Genomic DNA, 23,488 nt, shown 5'->3' with positions numbered 1-23,488 from the left:
AGGGGTCACTCCTGACAGCATGGAGTCCATGGCGTGAAGTTGGGGGAACGCTGCCCCCACGTGCTCCTGGGTGCCTTCCTTCCACCCGGCTCATCCTGGCCTGTTCCCACAGGAAACAATGAAGGGAGACACCAGACACCTCAATGGAGAGGAGGACGCCAGCGGGAGGGAAGACTCAATTGTCCTCGTCAACGGGGCCTGCAGCGACCAGTCCTCTGATTCCAAGGACGCCCCCTCGCCCCCCATCCTGGAGGCTATCCGCACCCCGGAGATCAGAGGTGGCTGGGCCAGGGGTGGGCGGGCTGCAGCCCAGAGCCTCCTGCAGGCTCAAGGGAGGTTTGTGGGAGATGGTGTCATTCACCCCCACAGCACCGGGCTGGCAGGGAAGACAGCTCCCAGCTCCCATGCCTGTCCTACCTGCCCTCACCCCCCGGCCCTTACCTTCAGTTTGACTTGTCCCTGTCCTTTGTGGGTCCTGATAGTCTCTCTCAGCCTGGGATCCTGGGTGGCCCTTGCCCAGTAGGACCCATCCCTGCCCAGACTGGGACAGGAGAGGGGGAGGTCTGTGACTGCCCTGCCCCCCCCCCCCCAGCACTCTTCAGCCCCGGGGGGTATGGACACCCCAACTTCCTGACAGGCCCTTGAGCGATTCTCACTGGTAGCACCTGGGCCAGTGCTGCCCCTCCGCATTGTGTTGGGGTCCATTATATGCCTGGCCTGGGCCCTGTCACCTTAGTGGCAGAGCAGCAGAGGGGACCAGCATTGGAGGAGAGCAGCCAGTGCCCCTGGCTGCTGTCAGCCCCTCCACAAACACAGCCTGGCCTTCCCGACAGGCCGCCGATCGAGCTCCCGACTGTCCCGGAGGGAGGTGTCCAGCCTGCTGAGTTACACCCAGGTACAGCCTCTCTTCCATAGCATTCATCAGATTTAAATACTGAAATCATCTATTTTGCTATTTTATCTTACAGGATGTGATTCTGAAATACTTGTAATAATATTTTCTGGGTGATCAATTAGCTTTTCAATAAGGCAAACATTACTCACCTAATGAATAGAACTTGGTCATCTGTTTTGACTTTGCTTTGAATACATCTGTAGTTTTGATAGTCCAGGTTGTGTGGCCTCAAAGAAGTTTTCTAAGAAGATCTTTGAGTGTGTTTTAACTATTTGCAGATTCTAAACAACCGTTAATACTTTTGGACATTAGCTGTGATATCAGGTTTTCTACTTGATCATTTTGATACAGTTTTTCTATTGTTGATGTTTAATCTAGTTTTGTCAGTTTGGTTCCTTTTTTTATGCAGTTGAAGTCAGGCATTGGGGTCAGTGTGGACAAGAGTCGGGATGATGGAAGTTTCCAGAATTGGGTAGAGGATTAAAGAGGGTAGTGGTCAGATTGGAGGATAAGCAAGGACTTTGTTTCTGTAGCTGTCAGCACCTCCTGGGCTAATGCATTACTGGATCACTGTATAAACCTTATGTTACCCTGGTGTGCAAGGAGAAACAATGTCATTCTAGTGTGAAAAAGTAGAAGAGATTTGTTTTATGACACATGATGTGTGAAAAGTGATGTTTTTTTCCTCCTCAAGTATTTACTTAAGGCAGAATTGGAGGGACAGAGATTCTGCTGGTTGCTCCCAGAATGACCGCAACAGACAGGGCTTAGCAGGGGCAGAGCCAGCAGCCCGGAGCACGAGCTCCTAGGCCATCTTGCACTGCTTTTCCAGGCAAAATTAGCAGGAAAGTCGACAGCTGGGACTCAAGCTGGTATGCTTACAGGATGCCCGGCACCTGGGGGTCCCCTGCACTGCTGCCCAGTGAGGAAGCATCACCGTGCGTGGTGGGGAATCCTGGTCATAGTCCAGACAGTCTCTCGCCTGTTGCCATGCCCACTGGGGTGGCATTCTGATGATATTTAAATCCTGTCTTAAATGCATGAACCCACAGTGAGCCACTGCAGCATCTTACTGATCACTACAATGAGTTTCAGAGCAACTGGTTTCTGCTCGGACTGTAAGTGCACTCAAAGGCCTTCTCCTCTCCTTTACAAAGGATCTGACGGGCGATGGAGATGAAGGCGAGGACGGGGATGGGTCAGACACTCCAGTGATGCCTAAACTGTTCCGTGAGACCAGAACGCGCTCTGAAAGCCCAGCAGTAAGTCGCCTGCGGAGCCAGGGCTCCCTGCCACCGGGGCCTGTCTGAGAATTGTGGGAGCTCTCCCTGGGAGAGCTGAGGAGCGGTGACTGTTGGAAAGTGATAGCAACGTTCATGGACTGTCGCTGAATAAGACTTCCTTGCACACACAATTCCTTTTTCTTTTAAAGATTTATTCATTTGAAAGTTGGAGTTACACAGAGAAGGAGAAGCAGAGAGAGAGAGATGCGCCGATCCGCAGCCAGGAGCCAGGAACTTCCTCCAGGTCTCCCGAATGGGTGCAGGGACCCAAGGACTTGGCCATCCTCCACTGCTTTCCCAGGCCATAGCAGAGAAAAAAATTTAATTGAAAGGGTTACAGAGAGGTAGAGAGGGCTTCCATCAACTGGTTCACCCCCCAACTCTGCTTTTCAAAGTGAATGAATAAATCATAAAAAATGGTTTAATTGAAAGGAAGTGACAGGAAAAACACAAATCATATTTACTTACAATAGCCAGGACTGAGCCAGGAGCTCCTTGGGGTCTCCCATGTGGGTGGCAGGGCCCTAAGCATTGGAGCCATCTTGCCTCCAAGGATGCCTTAGTAGGAAGGGGGTTGGGCAGTGCGGCAGCTGGGACCGGGCTTGATTCTAACAGGAAATGTGGGGGTCACTGCAGAAAAAGGCAGGTGCCACAGCGCTAGTCTAGTATAAATCAATCTTTTTTTGCAGATGGATAGCTTACCTTCCAGTTACCTATGTTAGTCTTGTCAATTTACTTTAAAAAAAAAAAATTTATTTTTGACAGGCAGTTAGACAGTGAGAGACAGAGAAAGGTCTTCCTTTTTCCCTTGGTTCACCACCCAAGTAGCCACTAGAGCTGGCGCACTGTGCCTATCTGAAGCCAGGAGCCAGGTGCTTCCTCCTGGTCTCCCACGCATGTGCAGGGCCCAAGCACCTGGGCCATCCTCCACGTCACTCCCGGGCCACAGCAGAGAGCTGGACTGGAAGTGGAGCAACCGGGACAGAATCCAGCGCTCCAACCAAGACTAGAACCGGGATGCCGGTGCAGCAGGCAGAAGATTAGCCTAGTGAGCCACTGCGCTGCCTGAAAAAAAAACTTTGGCAGTCTGCCTCTCTCACTGTCCACTCTGCCTGTCAAAAAAAAAAAAAAAAAAAAAAAAACCAAAACTTTATTTGAGAGGTAGAGTTACAGAGAGTGAGAGAGAGAAAGGTCTTTCATCTCTGGGTTCACTCCATGATCACAGCAGGGAGCTGCACTGATCTGAGGCCAGGAGCTACTACCATTTTTTAAAAAAAGATTGATTTATTTTGAAAGAGTTAAACAGAAGGAGATGCAGAAAAAAAAGACCATCTTCCATCTGCTGGTTCACTCCCCAGTTGGCCGCAATGGCTGGAGCTATGCCAATCGGAGGCCAGGAGCCTGGAGCTCATTCCAGGTCTCCCATGTGGGTACAGGGGTACAGAGGCCCAAGGACTGCTTTCCCAGGCCCTGGCAGGGAGCCAGATTATAAGTGAAGGGGCCAGGCTTGAACCAGTGCCCATATGGGATACCTGCCACGCCACAATGCCAGCCCTCCAAATAATACCTTTTTGTGCCTGTTTTGTACACAGGCCTACAATACCTACCTTCCTACCATTTTGAGAAACAACAGAGCGGAGGGGCTTCTATCCCAGTAATACATTGGCTTCGCAAAGCCCCTCACAGGCTCATTGGCAGCCATGCCCCTGCCTGCTGGGACAGAACAGGGATTGTATGTACTTCAGCCCAGCACCCACGCCCCACTGGGGTGAGGCCAGAGTGTCCCCAGCAACTTAGCCTGTTCTCTTGCAGCTGGCCCGAGCCCCTGGGCCTCCCGGGCTGTATCAAGGCCGAATGCTTCCGACTCGACTCCAGTCAGCTAAGTCCTGGTGCTTATCCTCTCTTGCTTCCAGGTCCGAACCCGAAATAGCAACAGTGCCTCCAGCCGGGAGAGGTACAGGCCCTCCCCACGGTCCACCCGTTCCACCCGAGGCCGGCAGGGCCACAGTCACGTGGACGAGTCCCCCGTGGAGTTCCCAGCAACCAGGGTTGGTTCTCCAGATGCCCACGCCCTCGCCCTGGCCTCAGGGTGGCAGCCTCACTCCCCGGGCCTTTCCTCACGCTCCCTGCTGCTAGGACTGTGCTGTTCTTTCATCCTGGCTTCTTGGTGGACTCCTTCTTGCAGGCCTGCTCGATGCCTCTCTCCTGGTCTCATCCCGGATGGAACTGTCTTGGGTTGCAAGGATTCCCTGTGGCCAGGCTCTTAGACCACTTGAAATGCACTGGACCCCAGACCATCTTGTCTCCTTAGTATCTTCTTTGACCCAGCCCAGTGGGTACAGCAGGGGTGAGCTCACAGGCCAGCGAGGTCTGTGAGCCTGGTTCTTGAAGCCTCTTGGTGCTGCCTGGGACCGTGCCTTACCTTCTACGCCTCCCACCCTCCATGAGCCTGTTCTCTCTGTCTTCACTCTCTGTGCTGCTTTGGGAACACACTGGGGAGGCACCTGCTGCGTAGTTACAAGTTGTCTTTTCTGTCTGCAGTCCCTGAGGCGCAGGGCCACAGCATCCACAGGCACGCCGTGGCCATCCCCTGCCAGTCCCTACCTCACCATCGACCTCACTGATGACGACGTGACACCCCAGAGTAGCAGTACCCCCTACACTGGCCTGGCCCAGGACAGCCAGCTGGAGAGCCTGGAGTCCTCACAGGTGGATGGAGACAGAGATGCGGATGGAGCGGAGTACCAGGTACCACGACGAGCCCAACCCCTGGCATTTAGGGAAGAGAGCAGGTCCCAAGGTATTGGTGGCTTATCATTTAGCACAAGAGCTAACTTCTAGATGGTTCGTGTTGCTGCTTGATTCTTCCTATCCCCTACTCCCCTCCCAGGCAGAAGGCAGGCACCACTTAGCTACCCCCCAGATCTGGTTTGTACACAGAATTAGGGAGAGTCATGGGTTCAGGAATGTTTTGGTCAAAGACAGACCAGATATATATAATGCTGTTGAGCAGTTAACTCCACGTGTAGTGGGCTGCACCATCTGGGCTTGTGAGGTTCCCACATCCCAGAATTGCCTAGAGGTGCGGTTCTCAGAATATGGTCCCATCCGGAAGTGTACTGTTTGCATACAATGAGTGTACTGTTTGTATACATGATACCTACTACACACAGTTATATAAACTGAGATATCTCAGGTTCATGTCTTTTTTTTTTTCTTTTTAAAGATTCCTTTTATTTGAAAGGCAGAGTTACAGAAAGAGGGAGAGCAGAGATCTTCCGTCCGCTGGTTCACTCTCAAAGGCCGCAACAGCAAGGGCTGGGCCAGGCTGAAGTCAGGAGCTTCTTCTAGGTCTCCCATGTGTGTGCAGTGGCCCGAGTACTTGGGCCAGCTTTGAGTGCTTTCCTAGGTGGATTAGTGGGAGCTGGAACATCCTGGACTCGAACTGGCACTCTGATATGGGTTGCCAGCGCACAAGCTGACTGCTGGTCCCTATCAGAAGCATCTCATGTCCGTACACATGAGCACCTCACATTTATGGCAAACGCTGGGACCTCTTTCTGGGATTCCTTTATGTGGTTTTTCTTCCAGGATGGGAAGGAGTTTGGAATAGGGGACCTCGTGTGGGGAAAGATCAAGGGCTTCTCCTGGTGGCCAGCCATGGTGGTGTCCTGGAAGGCCACCTCCAAGCGCCAGGCCATGGCCGGCATGCGATGGGTGCAATGGTTTGGCGATGGAAAATTCTCTGAGGTAAGTCCAGGGCAGAGCTCAGCTGGGGAGGGGGGGTTCTGTTCATGGAGGACACTGTGCCTGACCCTGGGGGTGGAAGCACCGAGCTCTCCCCTCTTCCACCTTAAACAGGTGGCGAGAGCAGGACGCTATTGGCTCCGTGCTGGGATGTTGCTTGCCTTGCAGCGTGGGTAGCCTCTGTGACATTAGTGATGATCAGATGGTCTCTGGATGTTGCTTTCTTATTCTTAGCCCCTATGGGTGTTCTCTAAGGGTGCTAATTCGAGTAGTCCACCTGGACTTTCAGGTTTGAGTTCAGGCCCAAGGTGAGAAGGCCACCTGGAGGTGTAGCTGGTGGAAGGATGAGGGCAGTTGTGAGCATCCATCTGGTACCTCCTGAGATTCAGCTTCAGTGGGAGGTTCTGGTTGCTCCTTGACCTGGGCTCCCCTGGGGTCATTTGTCATCACACAGTGGGGCCAAGGGCAAATCCATGGCAGTTAACCTTGGTGGGTGAGACTATTAGCCAATGCCCCTGTGACCAGCAGGGGGAGCAGAAGGACAGGTGTCCTGGAGTCATGCTGGCCTCAGCCTGGGATTCCCTGGAAGTGGCAAGAATGCCTCTGACTCAGTGTGCTTGCGGCCTCGCCCACACAGGTGGATAGAACCTGATGCCATCTTTGTCTTGTAGGTCTCTGCAGACAAGCTTGTTGCTCTGGGGTTGTTCAGCCAGCACTTCAACCTTGCAACATTTAATAAACTGGTCTCCTATAGGAAGGCCATGTTCCAGGCTCTGGAGGTAATGTGGGGCTGGGGGGAGGGGCATGGCCACCTGACCCTTGAGCAGGGGAGAAGCAAGAGACATAGAAACTCAGGATGGTAGGGCTGGTGCTATGGTACAGCAGGTTAAGCCACAGCCTGCAAGCACCAGCATCCCATGGGTGCCGGTTCGAGTCCTGGCTGCTCCACTTCCTATCCAGCTCCCTGCTAATACTAATGCGCCTTGGAAAGCAGCAGAGAATGGCCCAAGTGCTTGGGCCCTTGCATCCACGAGGGAGATCCAGAGGAAGCGCCTGGCTCCTGGCTTCAGCCTGGACCAGCCCCACTCGTTGCGGCCATGTGGGGAGTGAACCAGCGGATGGAAGATCTGTTTCTACTCTCTAACTCTGCCATTCAAATAAAGAAATCTTTAAAAATAAGAAAGCCAGGATGGCCACCTGATGGCCCTGAATGGGGGTGGGCGATGGACCACAAGGGAAGGGTTTTTCTCCCTGGTGCTGGCAGAAGGGCAGGGATTGGAGATTTCCTGGCACTGGGACAGGCTGCAGCAGAGTCTGGCAGGTGGGCCCTAGAGGTAGGGCCAGTACTGTGATTGCCAGTGACCATAAAGCCACCTTCTGAGGGGGGGCCTGTGCCCCGCTCCCCTTGGCTAGGGGCACTTGTAGGACCCATCAGGCTTCCCTCTCCAGCTGAACTTGGAAATGCCTTTGTGCTAAGTTTGTGAGCCAGCTGTTAGAATGTAGATGGATTGGTAGATCCCAGTGCGTCAGTAGGGCTTCCTTCACTGACAAAGTAGAGGCCTTGAGCACTGGCCAGGGCTTCTCCTGTGGAGCAGCCCCCTCTGAGTAGCCTACCCCTTCCTTTACAGGGGACTGATGCACCCATTTCCTCTGGGGATTTGGTGCCTCCCCTCCCCCAGCCCCCTTGATCTTTTGCTTGGCTCTCTGCACAGGCTCCTCCCTTCTCCTGCCACATACCACAGCCTGGGACAGCTGTCTGCCTGTGAAAGGGGCCCCAGTGGAGGGGAACATAGGCCCCAGCTGGGGACGTCCCTGGGGCGGGCCCAGCCGGCACCCCTGCCCGCATTCATCAGACTCTGCCTTTCTATCTTGGCAGAAAGCCAGGGTCCGTGCTGGCAAGACCTTCTCCACCAGCCCTGGAGACCCGCTGGAGGACCAGCTGAAGCCCATGCTGGAGTGGGCCCATGGGGGCTTCAAGCCCACCGGCACCGAGGGCCTCAAGCCCGACAACAGCAAGCAACCAGGTGGGGATAAGGCCCTGTGGCAGCACCCATGGCACAGCAGGAGGAGAAGCTCGGGCAGGCTCAAACCCACCTTCCAGAAACTGGACTCAACCCCGCAAGCCCATCTCCTGCCCCAGGAACCTCAGGGCCATGCAAAAGGAATCCAGCCCTGAGCAGACCAGTCTGGCCCAGTGTGGTCTCACTGGTCACCTTCCTGCCAGGGCTCTCACAGTTGGAGTTATCTCCCCTGAAAATGAGAGAAATCTTGCCTACTTCCTTGGAGAGAACCTGGGGCATGTGCAAAGGAAAAAGCCCTCCTTTTATGTGATACGCCCTACTTTATGAACCTTTTGATTTGCTGAAAATTTAGACTGCCTTAAGCCAATACATTTATGTGTTTTCTGTTTTTGTTTTATTTCCCCCCGAAAAAAGTGGTTAATAAGTCGAAGGTGCGCCGTGCAGGCAATAGGAACTTAGAAGCACGGAGAAACGGTATTCCCACTCATCCCACCTACTCCTTTGCTGTTCCCTCCACCTGGGATTTCTTTGCCAATATGATGGTCACTGGAAAAAGATCAACTCTATAAACTATAAAACTCTATAAAGCCTGAACTCCTGGCCCAGGGCCCCTCACCCCCTACCCTCACAAATGCCTCCCCCAGGTTTGCGCTGTTGGGTGTGCACCCTTCCTGCCTTTTCTGTGCACTTGTCGGATTGCTGCTCTCCTTTATTTCTCAATACTATACGCATTGTCAAATGTCATCTTGTCACTAAGAGGTCCTTATTTTTAATGTGTGTTTAATTTTATTATATTGGCAGTGTCAGATTCAGCCATGTCCATTAGTGTACATGTAATAGTACAAGAACTTACAGATAACATTTTTCTTGATGCCTCATTGGAACAAGTAAAGGAATAGGTGAAATGAATGCTGATAATTTTATTGTAGGAGTATTTACAAAATAAAAGCATTTCAAGATTCAGGGAGAGTAAGGTTGAGCTTTTGTGGTTTAGAATGATCTTTAATATCTTAGATATTTATATATCTTATAGTTCATCTCTATGCTGGGATCTATCGAATACAAATAGAATATTAGCTGATGCAAATTAACTGAATTCCTGTGGTAGATTGTGATGTCCAGGGTAGTGCTGACATCAGTTCTAAGTTAACATGAGCATTCCATGTAAAATCAGTTCCTGGGCTCTCTGTGCATGTCAAGTGCTCAGTGCTGTGGCGTCAGATACAGGGCAGGCGCATTGGCCTTCAGGGAATCTACTCCTCTTACACATAGATGATTGTGAAATGCATAAACATAAGACCAGGGTGCTGAGTGGGTTTGAATTAGCTGTCCTGTTGTCCCCAGACATGGCTGGTACCCAGGCACGGCACAGCATGGTCTGGTCCTGGTCCCGCCTCTACCCGAGCCATGGGTGCGCTCTTATCTTTTCTAGAGAATAAGAGTCGGAGACGCACGGCCGAGGACTCCACTGCCTCAGAGCACTGCCCCCCACCCAAGCGCCTCAAGACCAACTGCTACAACAACGGCAAAGACCGAGGAGAGGAAGATCAGAGCCGAGGTGACTGTTGGGATGGGGGTCATCCAGTGAACACTGTCTTAGAGCAATTGGGGAGGCCGCCCCAGAGGAAGCAGCAGCGCTGCCCAGGGAGCAGGACCAGACCACATCTCAAACCTCCTTTCTTCCAAACAGAGCAAATGGCTGCCGATGTGACCAACAACAAGAGCAACCTCGAAGGTAGAGTTCTACCCTCCTTGCTTGGGGTTCAGGCTTGTGTTGGGCTCCTGAATCCTGGCTGCTATAATTTCAATGTACAGAATGGGTCTCCTGATTGCCTAATAATAGACTGATTCTTGCTCGAGGATATGGGAACTGAGAATGGCACAGGATAGAACCCCGGGGCCCTCTGGCCACGGGAACCCCAGAGCTGTGAGAGTAAGGTCAGCGGTGCCTTGAGCCTTCTCAAATCAGACAAAGCAGACGGAACTGGAGCCACGCCTCAAGTGAGTGACTTCACTCCTGAGCCCTTGTCTGCTTGGCCCCTGTGCACTGTGAGTGCCTGGGGCGCATTCCTGTCTGAGGTCCGTCAGTCCTATGAGTCAGTGCTGGGAAAGAGAACTCATGATCCAGAGAGCCCTGGGCAACGCTGGCTCAAGTTGGAAGCAATCCCTGACGCTCTCAAACTTCCATCCATATCCCTCCTGTCCCTCCTTCCTGCCACCTGGTGAGTGAGGGAAATCAACCCCATGCTGATCTGGCCAAGGGGTGCCTTTAAGGGGACCATGGCAGGTCCTGTCAGGACAGCAAAATCGACAAGGTCCCAGAGAGGGAGAGCTTCCGTTTGCTCACTCTCCATATGTCTGCAACAGCCAGGGCTGGGCCAGGTTGAAGCCCAGAGCCAGGAGTGCTTTCTGGGGCTCTAGTGTGCGTTCCCACGCCCAATTAACAGGAGCTGGAACAGAAGTGGGGCAGACAGGAGTCCACAAGTACCCATATGGGATGCCAACAGTTTAACCTGCTGGGCCACAGTGCAGGCCCCCCAGTCATTGGCTTTATGATGTCTTTGTAGCTTAGTTTCTCACTTAAATGTCAGTGATATTAACACATGTTCACTCCCCAGGGCTGGGCCAGGCTGAATCCAGGGTTCCATCTGGGGCTCCCACGGGTGACTGGAACCCGAGCACTTGGGACCCTCAGCACTCCTGGGGATGACAGGGCAGTGCTCTGAGCTTTGCCTCCTGAAGGCTGAACCCTTGCCTGGCTCCTTGGTGGATTTTCTAATCTCATGAGGACTCAGGACACAGCAGAGTCCGAGGCACATGGCTGGAGTGATGGGGGTCCGAGCACTCAGCAGCTGGTGGTGACTGCTCCGGCGATCCCTGTCGTTCTTACAGACAGCTGCTTGTCCTGCGGGAGGAAAAACCCCGTGTCCTTCCACCCCCTCTTTGAGGGTGGCCTCTGCCAGACCTGCCGGGTGAGTGCTCCTGCCCAAAACATGGCCCCGGCGGCTGCTGCTCCTCCTCCCCGCCCCCCCCCCCTCCAGGGAGGACAGCCCTGCGTGCAGGCAGCCCTGCAGCGCTGTGGGGTGCGTCTGCAACCAGTTGTCCCTGAAGACAGCACCAGGCCACTGGGCCTGCAGCCAGCGAGCCGCGGTCTCCGGTTTCACGCCCGTTTCTGTCTGCCTGCCAGGATCGCTTTCTCGAGCTGTTCTACATGTATGATGATGACGGCTATCAGTCATACTGCACCGTGTGCTGCGAGGGCCGGGAGCTGCTACTGTGTAGCAACACGAGCTGCTGCCGGTGAGCAGGCCCCTCCCCCTCCGGGCTGGCCTGCGGGCAGGGGCCATGGATCGGCTTAGCACACACAGGGCCTAGAGTGCTGAGCTCAGGATGAGTGGGGGACCTGTGGTCAGTGGGGAGCAGCAGGTTAAACTGTTTCCCCTGGACATGGGCCAGCTGGCCTACAATACAAGGGATTCACGGAGATGACTGAGGCTGGCATCACAGGCACCTCCCACCCCTGGTCAAGTTGGAGGTGCCAGTTGCTGAGTCCCTGGGTGGCCGGCAGGGCCCCGAGGCGAGCCGCCTGATTGTCTCAGCTGCGCCTCGTCCCTGGTGCAGGTGCTTCTGCGTGGAGTGCCTGGAGGTGCTGGTGGGCAGCGGCACCGCAGCCGACGCTAAACTACAGGAGCCCTGGAGCTGCTACATGTGCGTCCCGCAGCGCTGCCATGGGGTCCTGCGGCGCCGCAAGGACTGGAACGTGCGCCTGCAGGCCTTCTTCACCAGCGACATGGGGCACGAATACGTGAGTGGGCAGGGACGGGCAGTGTGGGGGGCCTGCGAGGGCTTCCTCCCTGCTGTCCTGTGAGCTGGAGCAGGTGACTGCTCTCAGCTGTCCTAGTGGGAGGCCTGAGGTCACCACCAAGGCAGGGTGGCTGTGGCCACAGAGATGTGTTGGATGGCCTTCCTTGCCACACCCCAGCTTGGTTCCAGTGCTAACCAGCAGGGCTTGAGTCCCTGGAGGAAGGAGAGTGCTCCACCACCTCTACAGCTCCCCTTCTTTACCCCCCAGGAAGCCCCCAAGCTGTACCCTGCCATTCCTGCAGCCCGTAGGCGGCCCATTCGAGTCCTGTCCTTGTTCGATGGCATTGCGACAGGTAGGTTTGGGGTTCACCAAGGGCTTCCCTTTTGTTGCCACCTTGTAAGGGGCCAGCCAGGGAGCTGCACACACACCTGTCCAGGTGATGCCATCAACGCCAAGCCACACCCCAGGGGTTCCCTGTGTCTGCCCTGTGACTCCCTGATTCTAACCTCCCATCCGTGGTCCTTTTACAACGATGTCTGCATTAGCTGTTCCTTGTGTGCAGGCATTCAACTGCTGTCCCCAGTGTTGTCCCCTTGTATCCCCCATGGCGGCCCACTTTGTAGAGTGAATGGCACAGCTCCTCACCCTCCTGGAGAAGGGAGGAACCAGCTCAGGAAGCGTCTCTTGCCAACTACAGGGTACTTGGTCCTCAAAGAATTGGGCATAAAGGTGGAAAAGTACGTCGCTTCAGAAGTGTGTGAAGAATCCATCGCAGTGGGGACCGTGAAGCACGAGGGCAACATCAAATATGTGAATGACGTCAGGAACATCACGAAGAAAAACGTAAGTGCAGGCTGCTGGCCGTGGTGCACCTGCGCAGCCCGAGAGCCGCGGGCTCAGGCGCATGGTTGAGGATTCAGACCTCGGGCTGAGCAGTAGGTTTCGTGGGGTCAGAGGAGGGTGATGACCATGCAAGGTGTCAGCTGTGAGATTTCTTGCAGATTACCCCTGGGGGTCCAGGCCCTCTGCACACCCTTGCTGCCCTAACCCCACCCCTGAAGCTTAGGCTGACCCTCTTCTCCCACAGATTGACGAATGGGGGCCCTTTGACTTGGTGATTGGGGGCAGCCCGTGCAACGACCTCTCCAATGTGAATCCTGCCCGGAAAGGCCTATATGGTGAGCAACCCCCAGACAGCCCTTAAGCGGAGCGTGATGGGGCCTGTGGGAACTGTCTGTGCACACATCTGTCATTAATGGACTATGATGGCTTAGCCAACCCAGACTTCAGGGAGTCACTGGGAGCTCATTGGCCGGGAATAGGGAGGGCTGTAATAAAGATACGGAATGAACCCTGCTCTGCATGCATTTTTCTGGATGCAGAAGGCACAGGCCGGCTCTTCTTTGAGTTCTACCACCTGCTGAATTACACCCGGCCCAAGGAGGGTGACGACCGGCCCTTCTTCTGGATGTTTGAGAATGTTGTAGCCATGAAGGTTGGAGACAAGAGGGACATCTCAAGGTTCCTGGAGGTGAGGGGAGGGAGGAGCCTGGCTCTCAGGGCTTCCCTGCTGGCAATGAGTGTGTGTGTGTGTAAGTGTGTGTGTCCTTCCAAGAATGATTGCGTCACTGGCTTCTAGATGCTGGGGCATTTGGTCTCAGGGAAACCCTGTGCATTTTCCATAGACTCCTGAGATGTGATGCCTTTTTAGTAGTTTCTTTGCTCACGCTGCTAGTTATTGTTCATTTTCCAATGTCCAGGCACTGTAGTAAGGACGTTGGTAGACTGACTCATTTAACTGTGCCAGAAGCTTACTTAGTGCCTACAAAGAGAGGTGGCCATGCTGTGGCACAGCAGCCAGATGGTATAAACCACCAATTGCCCACATTGTAATTGGCCGAATTGTAATCTTCCAGTGACTTTTGCCACCTGTAGCATACTCATTGACAATCTCTCAACCTGTCCATTGCCAGGGCACACACATGGGGCCCGTCAGTTGTGTGGGCTCCTAGCAGCTAGCTAGCTCACTCACTCTGTCTCACTCTCTCCCTCCCTGCAGTGTAACCCGGTGATGATTGATGCCATCAAAGTTTCTGCTGCTCACAGGGCCCGGTACTTTTGGGGCAACCTGCCTGGGATGAACAGGTAACTGTGGCTCTGGCAGGGACAGCCACGCTCAACTGAGAAATGCGAGCCCTCACATTGGAGCAGGGACGTAGAGAGCTGCCTCTGGAGGAGCTCCGTGCCTGGCTCCCCCGCCTACCTGCAGTGTTAGAGTTGGGATGCCGGTGGGGCTACTTTTACAGATTCCGTGTGCTGGAGACTGGAGCATCTACACCTCCCCTACCCAGCTGCTGTAGAAGATCGTGTAAGGTCCCTTTCTGCCGCTCCTGCGGTGGAGCAGCCACTGGCCCAGACCTGGGGTGACTGACCACAGCGAGTAGCCTGAAGACAGCCAAGGCCTTTCCACCTTACCACATGGCAAAGGCAGTTTAAGATGCACCTGTTGACACAAAGCCAGTGTCTTTGTTGTGCATCCTCTATACATAGTTTGAAGAACACCTTGCTAACTAAGATGCAAACAGTGACAGTAACATGATCTCAGTTAAGAGTGGGCAAGGGCCAGAGGGTCCTGACTGTGACAGTCACACGGTACTATGTGTGCTTTATTATTACATCATTGTTTGAGTTCTCACTGCCGTTGTCAAGTTTGGATCTCCCTCAGGTTCATGGCTAAAGGTAGGGGGAGGCTTTGCACTGCAGCAGGGCCTGAGTGGAGGAATGGAGCCATGGAGTCAGCAGCACGTTCCAGTCCCTGGGGATGGCCTGACCCCCTCAGTGCTGTGGGGTGGCTGTGGCCATGACCAGCAGGAACTGCAGTGACACCACTTAGATTTATTTTTTAAAAAGACTTATTTATTTAAAAGGCAAAGTGACATTCACTGATTCACTTCTCAAATGGCCAGGCTGAATCTAGGATCTGGGACTCCATGTGGTTTACGTGAGCAGCAGGGGCCACAAGCTTGGTCCACTGCTTTCCCAGCAGCATAAGCAGGGAGCTGGATTAGAAGCAGTGGACCCCACTTTGCATTGGGGAGTTACAGAGGGCTCTGGGCAGGTAGTTTCTCATCGGTGGCATTGCTGACAGCAGGAAGGACGACTGATGTGGGCTTTGGGCCACATAAGCCTGTGTGTGGACTTAGCAGGAAGGGCTGATGTGGGCTGAGGCCTGAGCTCTTGCAGCATACAGGCTGGGGAGTCAAGCCTGGGCTGAGACTCCTCTCCTGGCTTGTTGCTGAGCCCTTGTCCTCTTGGTCCTCTCAGCTCCCTTGGGACCATGACAGGGGTGTAGATGGTGCTAAGGTTTCACTTAAACCTGGAAGGTGAGTCAGGGAAGAGCCCACTCTAGCAGATTCTGTGCTGCATGCTCACGGCAGAGTTTATTTTGACCTTGAAGTTACCACCGCCGCCGATACTGTGGTCCTCATTGCTGCGTTCAGACCTCTTGTGCTGGTTTCCGCTCTGTCCTTGGCACACCCCAGGCATCTGCTTCTTTGTGCAGTTGCAAAAGCCCTTGCAAGGGTGAACCTTGAAAGGGTAATTGTGATCCTCCTCCTGGTCTTCCCTGTGGAGCTGGCGTCCACTTTTCAAGCTGTGTCTCCCGCCCAGAGTCGCCTGACTCTGCTGTGCCTGGTTAAGTCGCTCACAAAGCCCACGTGGTCAGGCCACTCAGGGGCTGAGCCCCCATCCCTCCACGTTGTTCCATCCGATTTGAAGGCAACTTTTGTTGCCACACAGACCTGTGGTTATGCCAGCATCTTGTATATGTAGCAAGTTCACTGTCAGGGCCGGTTCTGATAGCATTGGCCCTCCCGCCTTGAGGCCCCTTCACAGATGGTAGGAAGTAATGGGTTTTGGCTGTTCCCAGGCCCGTGATAGCATCAAAGAATGATAAGCTCGAGCTGCAGGACTGCTTGGAATACAGTAGGACAGCAAAGGTAAGACGTGCTCACTGGCGCTGCGCTGCATTCCTCCGAGCCGCCGCCCAGGAGCCACGGCCTTGGTGGTGTCCACTCACTACCCCTCCCCCCACAACACCCCCTGGTGCTGGGCCTCTCTCCTCCCACGTCATTGTCCTGTCTTCATCTTCAAGTGCAGAGAATCGGAAACATTCTTGATAAACAAATAATCACTGTGGGAAGGCAGCTGTACTTCCCACTGGAGATACTGGATACAAAGAGACAGCGTTTCCCCTCTCCCTCTTGGATAGGAGTGGTGATGCTTTTGCTGTCAAGTCATAGTCTTAATATGACTTCCATGGACCTAATTCTCAGTGCTTGTGTTAAGCGGAGAGCCCTCTGATCGTTCTCTGTGTCTGGGGGATTTCATTCCCATTCACTCTGGTTTCTTCCCAAGTCCCCACGTGACCCTCACTCGTCACTTTTTATCGTTCTGGGGCTGCTCCTTCCTGTGGATGAACTTTGATTGTGGGAAGCACAAGATGTTCTTGGTCCTGACGCTCACTCCTTCTGTGACCCACTCCCTGCCTGCCACCCTCTCTCCCACACCGGCCCTCCCTTCTCCATCTTCCTGAGGCGCTTCTGGGCCCCACCTCCTTCCCGAACCCCTTCTGTGCTCACTCCATGATGTCATTTTGTTCTCCAGTTAAAGAAAGTACAGACAATAACCACCAAGTCGAACTCGATCAAACAGGGGAAAAACCAACTTTTCCCTGTTGTCATGAATGGCAAAGAAGATGTTTTGTGGTGCACTGAGCTCGAAAGGTGAGCAAGGCTGCACGTGGAGAGGGAAAAGGTGCAGGGACCAGAGGGGAACCATGGGGCGGAGGCCCAGCGCCAGGGCAGGCTGTGGGACTGGGTGTTTTCCAAGCCAGTCCTTAGTTCCTGGTGGATGAGGGGTTTACCCGCATCTTCTGTCCCTGGCTCTGGCCTGTGGCTTCCAGCTTCCTGCTACTGCAGATCCAGTGGAGACAACTCATGTTACTGGGCTCGTGCCACCCACACGGGATTGAGTTCTGGCTCCTGACTTGGACTTCCTTAACCATAGCCAATGCGAGCCTTTGGGAAGCAAACTGGGCAATGGGGAGCTCTTCTGCCTCCAATGAATGGATAATTTAGTAAAGGGCAGAGGGGTGCAGGTGCTGCCAAGTCATTAAACTGCACCTCCGGCACTGCCGCCCTGGGTCTCCTGCCCCAGCACGCGGGGGCACCCAGACGCATGAGGCGCGAGGTGCTCTTTGCATTGCTGGCTCCTACTCAGTCTGTTCTCCTACGTCTCATGATTTGGCTAAGTTTGTCTACTTTCACATCAAGAGCCGTCTCTTCCATTTCAGTTCCTCTGACTTATTTTTCTTTGACACACTTTATTCTGTAATATTAGCTAGATGGCAGTTGTGAGTGTTCCTCTTTACATTTTTGATAGCATTCTAACAGACTTTGAGAATTTCCCATACTGGCTTTAGTTCTTTAGTCACTTCTGAGTAACAGACTGGTCAGGTTTGCACAACGTCTTCCGGTGTGCATTACTCTGTATTTTGTGAACCAAGTGTGAACCAGTGCGCCGGATTTGTGAGATAAAGTGTGATGTGACACATGTCATTCTGTAGATACAGAGATGCAGGCAAAGAGATGCACCTTTAGTATGTTTCCCAACACCCATTTGTCATTGCCCCATTGGATGACAACCTTGGATCCTTGGAGGTTCTGTTGCACTTGCTCACCAGGCCTCGTGGGGTCCTGCTAAGTAGTGGTGTGTTTGCCACCTGCCTGAAGTCCTGCCTGGCACTCCCACTAGTGAATGGAATTTGAAGAGGGGAGCTGGGTCCTGAGTCTGTGGTGAGAAAGTCTGTGCTGTCCTTGTGTCTGTTACCTGGCTGGCCACTCACGCAGTCAACCAAGAAAGTTCTCCCAGGGGCATCGCTGGGGGTGCCGGAGGCAGGTGCTCTGGGGACAGCCTCTGAGTGCCTGTGCCGCGGGGAGGGCACGAGTGCGCAAGTGTGCCGGAGGGTGAGCTCTGCTGACTGCTGCCTTCTGCCCTGGTGTACCCCCAGGATCTTCGGCTTTCCCGTACACTACACGGACGTGTCCAACATGGGCCGCGGCGCCCGCCAGAAGCTGCTCGGGAGGTCGTGGAGCGTGCCTGTCATCCGACACCTCTTCGCCCCGCTGAAGGACTACTTTGCCTGTGAATAGTCCCACACAGGTGTGCGCAGGGGCAGGACCAGGCTCTGCCCTGCCTCAGTTCAGCTGGTGGGGTCTCACCGTGTACCTCAGTTCTCTCCTGCTTGGTGGGAGCAGAGCCGCCTGACCCTGTCTCTTCCAGGGGACCACGAGGTGCCACCTGCTTGTGCACAGTTCAGACCTGGCTGCTGAGAGCAGCCACACACGGTGCTCATTTTTACTTCTAAATGTTAAAAACTTGAAGTAGGTAGTTTCTCCCCCGGCCTGGGTTACCGCTCAGAGGAAACGATGGCTAAGATACCAAAACCACAGTGCCGACAGCTCTCCAATATTCGGGTTGTTGCTGGCAGATGGCTCAAGACAGCGACTGTAAACCGGATTTTTAACAATGTCTGCCCCTCCATGTTCTGAGACATATAGCGAAGGGACTTTTTCAGGGCCTGGGTTGTCTCTAGGGCTAGCAACAGGAATGGATGTAAATGTCGGTCTTGATTTTGACCTGGCACATTCTCCCCTTGCAAGGGTTGCAAGGACTGGAGGCTGCTGTCAGGCCCTTTGTATTTTCCACAATGGTGACTGTCAGCAGGGATGACGTCATCACCACGTTCAGGGCTGGTTTCCCCCACACACCCAAGGGCAGGGGCCACTTGTAGCTAAGTCCCTCCCAGTAAGTGCAGGACACCCCTCAGGGGACCTCAGGAAGGGGTGGACTGGTTGTGTTGTATAAGCTGCCATATTGTGTAGACGAGTCCCGGCTGTCCCCTCTCCCTGTGTGAGGGGCATGAAGGAGGGACACCCCACACACACACACACACAGGCGCAGCCCCCACCCCACCCCTCATGCCTCATCCTGGCCCTACAGCCAGGGGCGCAAGCACAGGTTCTCACTTTCCCCTCATCTAAGAGATGGCCAGGGGACACGCAACAGCAGCTCGCCCCTCCCCTGCAGATTTTAGGATCCTTTTTTATCCCGTGTTTTTAGAGGAAGGGGAGGCCAGGCCAAGCACGCTGCATTTCAGAAATGCTGTCTGTGACGGTTTTTAACATCTTTTACTCTTCTTACTGGTGCTATTTTGTAGGATAAGAGACAACGTTGAAGAGTTTTGTGGGGCTTTTTATACATCTTTTTTTAAAATCTCAGACTTCTATTTTTATGTTCAACATTTTCATTAAAAGTTTTTTTTTTTTTTGTAACTGGAGCCACGGAACAAGTATGCGGAAAAAACTGTGCCTTGTTTCAACAGTTTTTGCTAATTTTTAGGCTGGAAGATGATGATGCCTAGAGTTTACCCTATTATGTTTAATTAAAATCAGTATTTCGCTAAATGACTGGCATTCCTTTTGTGTGATGGGTCAGTGCGTGTGGAGGGCAAGGGTTGGGGCAGAAGGGCTCTGGGGGCCCAAGGCAGACTGGGAACTTGGGTTTGGCACACTGCTTTTGGGTCTAAATTTGCCTGAGCTTACCTGGAGGGCTTGAGGGTCTGGGCCCTAGGGGCTAGTAAGTGGGTTTCCCACTGAGTGTTTGCATGTCTGGGACACCCATGTCAGCAACTGAGCAGCCGGTGGAGGCAGTGCCCGTCACAAGAGCCCCAGGGCTGCTCCTGTCCACTTCTCTGCGGTCCCCCTGCACCTTGCTGCCGGGTCGGCAGTGGCGGTTTCCACTGTAGTCCTTTTCCTCTGGGCAGAGCAGGTCCTCAGTGGGCTGCTGCCCCAGACAGAAAGCTACCATTCGCCCAGCACTTAGCTCCTGCCCAACATTGGTAATAGTGTGGGGAGAGGGAATAAGGCCTGGCCTCTGATATGAGGCTTTCAGGACAGCTGTGTTCCTCAGTGGGCGTGGTAGGAAAGGTGCTGCCCAGGTGAGGTTGCCATGGGGAGAGAGCTGCTGGCAATTAGCAAGTTGGGCTCCTGCTGAGCTGTGGCCCAATTAAGCTATCTTGTGTACAGTGCTGCGCCAAATGCCAGGGCAGGATGAAGCAAAACAAACGTTCCAGACCTCGAAACCCCAAGAGGGGAGATGGCCAAGCCCTCCAGGTGAGGGGCCCTCATGCCCTCATTGGGTGGGCTGGGCTGGGGAAGCTTGGGGAGTGGATCTTGGTGCGTTTCCAAAAGAACGCAGGGGAAAACCGGTGGAAGTTCTGGGCTGGTGTGGGCGTTGTGTACCTGTAAGACTTCTGCAAAGCAGTCTTGTGGTGTGGTGCCCTGGGGGTATGTCCGGGCCCCTCCTGCACATTGCCTTGTCACTGGGAGCAGATGACTTGGAGGTTTTGATCTCTAAATGTGGAGCTAATACCTGCCTCATAAGGTCAGATCTGGGAAGAGGGCTTCGCCCGGAGCCTGACAGGGAAGTCCTCATGAGGATGCCATGATTCAGCAGGTCAGCAGTGACTGCAGTGTTAGTGACAATGATGACTGCTGGTGAGGATGCAAACAGCCCAAGGTTACCAGTCTTCCAGTCTTCAGAAGCCGCAGATGTCTAGCTGGTGGTGAGGGGACAGCAGCTGCTCTGGATCCCCGACCCCTCATCACCCTTGGCATCATGCTGGTGTCCCATGCTGCTTGCTGGGGACTGGATGAGTGTGGCTTTGGCATCCTGCACCCCAGAGGCCTTGTGCGTGTGAACTTGTCTGGAAGAGCAAGCGGGACTTTGGGCAAGTGGGCAGTCAACACAGGCCAATTTCTCAGTCTGGTTTGCTAGCCAACGTGCCTCCTGGGGCCACCCACTGCTAATGGGAGACCTGTGTTCTCTATAGCCTCTTGCCTCAGTTTACCTCATTGACTTGAGGTCAAAGGCCAAGCATGCAGAAGAGTGAATGCTGGGTACATGGGTGAGTGCGGCTGTCCTCACACAGCTGCTTTCACAGCTGGAACCTGGTCTCCCTCCCCGGCCTCACCTGCTGTTTAGTGTTGCTGGAGCTGGTAAGGACCTGCTCCCTTGGCAACCCGGGCCCGTGTGCACACCTTCCTGTCCCCTTCTCTGCCTCCAGCCTGGCCCCTCCCTCCCTCCTTTTTGTGAAACTTTTGACTGTTTCAAACCTTTCACTTAGAAATTTTTGATTTTAGATTTACAGAAAACTTGCAATAGGATAAGGCATTCTTGAGTAACCCATCAACCCCTGCCCCCCCTCCCCAGATTTTAACATTTTGCTTCATTTGCTTTGTCATCCTCTATGTTAATATTTTTCTCTGAACCTTTAGAGAGTCGCAGACTTTTTTGAAAGGCTTATTTATTTGAAGGAGCTACGGGGCTTGGGGTGGGGGGGGAGAGTCTGACATCTGCTGGTTCACTCCCCAATTGGCTGCAATGGCCAGAGCTGTGCAGATCCGAAGCCAGGAGCCAGGAGCCTCCTCTGGGTCTCCCATCCCATGAGGGTGCAGGGGTCCAAGGACTTGGGTCATCCTCCACTGCTTTCCCAGGCCATAGCAGAGAGCTGGATCAGAAATGGAGCAGCTGGGACTGGAACTAGCACCCATATGGGATATTAGCACTGCAGGAGGTGGCTTTACCTGTTATGCCACAGCACTGGCCCCAGGCGTTATTTCTTTATATTTAAATCCTTTAGTGTATATGATTCCCTAAAAAATAACAGAACCTTTTCTTCTATAACCACAATACGTTTATCAGTCTGGGAGCGAGCATTCTAGTCTCCTAGTCTACAGACCTTATTTAGAATTTCCCAACTATTCCAATAATTAGTTTCCCTCTGTATTTCTTGATATTTATTTATTTGAAAGTTAGAGACAGATCTTCCATCCACTGGTTCACTCTCAAGTGTCAGCAATGGCCAAGGTTGAGCCAGGTCGAAGCCAGGAGTTTCCTCTGGGTCTCCCACGTGTGTGCAGGGGCCCAAGGACTTGGGGCCATGTTCTGCTTTCCCAGGCCTTAGCAGAGAGCCAGCTTGGAAGTGGAGCAGCCGGGACTAGAACCAGCACCCACACAGGAGTGCCGGCATCGCAGTCGGTGGCTTCACCTGCTCAGTTCTTCAGGAAGGCTTCCTGTCCCCTCTTCCAGACAGGATGAGGAGCTCCCGCTGACCCGAGTCCTTCCGCAGCCGGCCTCGGACTCAGGGCTGTGATGTCCATTGCCGTGGTCATCGCTGAGCCTGGAGGAGCCTCAGGGCAGCTGGGATCTGACATCTTTTAGTTCAGATAAAGTTGCCCTACAGTTGTGAAGCTCAGACCTTGAAGTCATGCTGTACTTTATTTTTGGAGGGGAGAGTCACAACTTCTATGTGTGTTAGTGAAGCGGCCTCACGTGATGGGGAGTTTACTTCTCAAAAACAGCTGCTTCAAGAGGCACAGGAAAGTCTCAAAGCGGTCTCTCTTGCAGCACGGAATTTTTTCTTTTTCCCCTCTGGGTTTTACAGTCGAGGCTTAACCTGACCCAGTTAACTTGGGCCTGCTTCCTCCTCAGGGAGGCGAGGGGACTCTGAGCAAGCCATGTGCCCCTCTCATCTGTCTGGGAGCTGTCCCTGGAGGGGGGAGTTTTACTTAAGAGCCTCTGACTTCCTGTGCCCCCAGAACCAGGTTCAAACTGTAGCCTGGCACTAGGGGCTCTTTTTTTTTTTTTTTTTAAGGAGAAGGCATTTAGTCCCATCTTTTTTAAAAAAACATTTGGGGGCTGGCGCTGTGGCATAGTGGGTAAAGTGGCTGCCTGCAGTGCCAGCCTCCAATATGGGTGTCCTGGCTGCTCCACTTCCCATTCAGCTCCCTGCACCTGCATGGGAGACCGGAAGGGGCTCCTGTCTTCTGGCTTCCGAATGGCAGAGCTCCAGCTGTTGCGGCTATCTGGGGAGCGAACCAGTGGATGGAGGATCTCTCTCTCTCTCTGCCTGTGCCTCTCTGTAAATCTACCTTTCAAGTAAATGAATCCTTAAAAAAGAAACCCACATTTGTTCACTTTTTTATTTGCAAGGGAGGGAGGGAGGGAGGGAGGAAGGGAGAGAGAGAGAGAGAATCTTTCCTCTGCTGGTTTGCTCGTTAAATGTCTGCACCAGCCACGGTTGTGCCAGACTGAAAAAGGCAGGCAGGAACTCAGTCCAGGTGCCTCATATAGTTGGGAACCCAACTACTCAAGTTCCCCAGGTGCTCATTAGAAGAGGCTGGGGTTTGAACCTAGGCATGTGGGTGGCTCCACTTCACCAAGTGCCCAACACAGACAGAAGCTCTTTTTGGACTTCACTTTTCTTCTGCTCTTGTCCCCAGAGTATTGTCCTCAGCACATCCCAATCCCATTAACCAAAGTGGCCTATAGATAATGCTGACACCAATTAATTGACATTTGATTACAGACATTAAAGACTCAGAATTCAGTAACCTTACTATTGTTAACTGGGTCCTCGCCTGCCCTGCCCGACCAGACCCGAACACCAAATCCCTATTTCCCGTGGGGACTCTCCAGGTGTTCAACAAAATGAACACCTGGATAGATGGCGCCGAGACAAAAAGCCACCGCGAAAGCTGCCTCTTTATCGGTGACTCTGCAAAGGCCAACTGTTTCCCGCGCGGTGCATGCCATTCTCTGAGCAAGGCTCTCT

General features: G+C 53.5%; 1 protein-coding gene across 10 annotated transcripts in view; it reads left to right on the top strand.

Moving 5' to 3' along the window:
- Positions 1-19,277, top strand: part of DNMT3B (DNA methyltransferase 3 beta) — a 31,533-nt gene extending 12,256 nt beyond the window's left edge. For 2 of the 10 annotated variants that reach the window (XM_008256121.4, XM_051845092.2), the window contains 22 exons: positions 113-278; positions 834-895; positions 2,053-2,157; positions 4,092-4,226; positions 4,720-4,926; positions 5,770-5,928; positions 6,597-6,704; positions 7,802-7,949; positions 8,361-8,420; positions 9,379-9,504; positions 9,637-9,681; positions 10,839-10,918; positions 11,134-11,246; positions 11,568-11,751; positions 12,019-12,103; positions 12,449-12,594; positions 12,839-12,929; positions 13,134-13,282; positions 13,811-13,896; positions 15,680-15,749; positions 16,417-16,535; positions 17,822-19,277. In XM_008256121.4, coding sequence (XP_008254343.1) covers positions 119-278; positions 834-895; positions 2,053-2,157; positions 4,092-4,226; positions 4,720-4,926; positions 5,770-5,928; positions 6,597-6,704; positions 7,802-7,949; positions 8,361-8,420; positions 9,379-9,504; positions 9,637-9,681; positions 10,839-10,918; positions 11,134-11,246; positions 11,568-11,751; positions 12,019-12,103; positions 12,449-12,594; positions 12,839-12,929; positions 13,134-13,282; positions 13,811-13,896; positions 15,680-15,749; positions 16,417-16,535; positions 17,822-17,963 — 2,580 coding nt within the window. In that variant the 5' untranslated portion in view covers positions 113-118 and the 3' untranslated portion in view covers positions 17,964-19,277. The remainder of the gene's footprint in view (positions 1-112; positions 279-833; positions 896-2,052; positions 2,158-4,091; positions 4,227-4,719; positions 4,927-5,769; positions 5,929-6,596; positions 6,705-7,801; positions 7,950-8,360; positions 8,421-9,378; positions 9,505-9,636; positions 9,682-10,838; positions 10,919-11,133; positions 11,247-11,567; positions 11,752-12,018; positions 12,104-12,448; positions 12,595-12,838; positions 12,930-13,133; positions 13,283-13,810; positions 13,897-15,679; positions 15,750-16,416; positions 16,536-17,821) is intronic. The other 8 variants (XM_070051927.1, XM_070051926.1, XM_070051931.1 and 5 more) reach the window with 8 other exon arrangements.
- The last annotated feature ends 4,211 nt before the right edge of the window (positions 19,278-23,488 follow it).

The sequence above is a fragment of the Oryctolagus cuniculus genome, chromosome 11 (genome assembly GCF_964237555.1).
Source record: "Oryctolagus cuniculus chromosome 11, mOryCun1.1, whole genome shotgun sequence".
In the NCBI taxonomy this organism is placed as follows: Eukaryota; Metazoa; Chordata; class Mammalia; order Lagomorpha; family Leporidae; genus Oryctolagus; species Oryctolagus cuniculus.
This window is presented reverse-complemented; position numbering and strand designations above follow the sequence as displayed.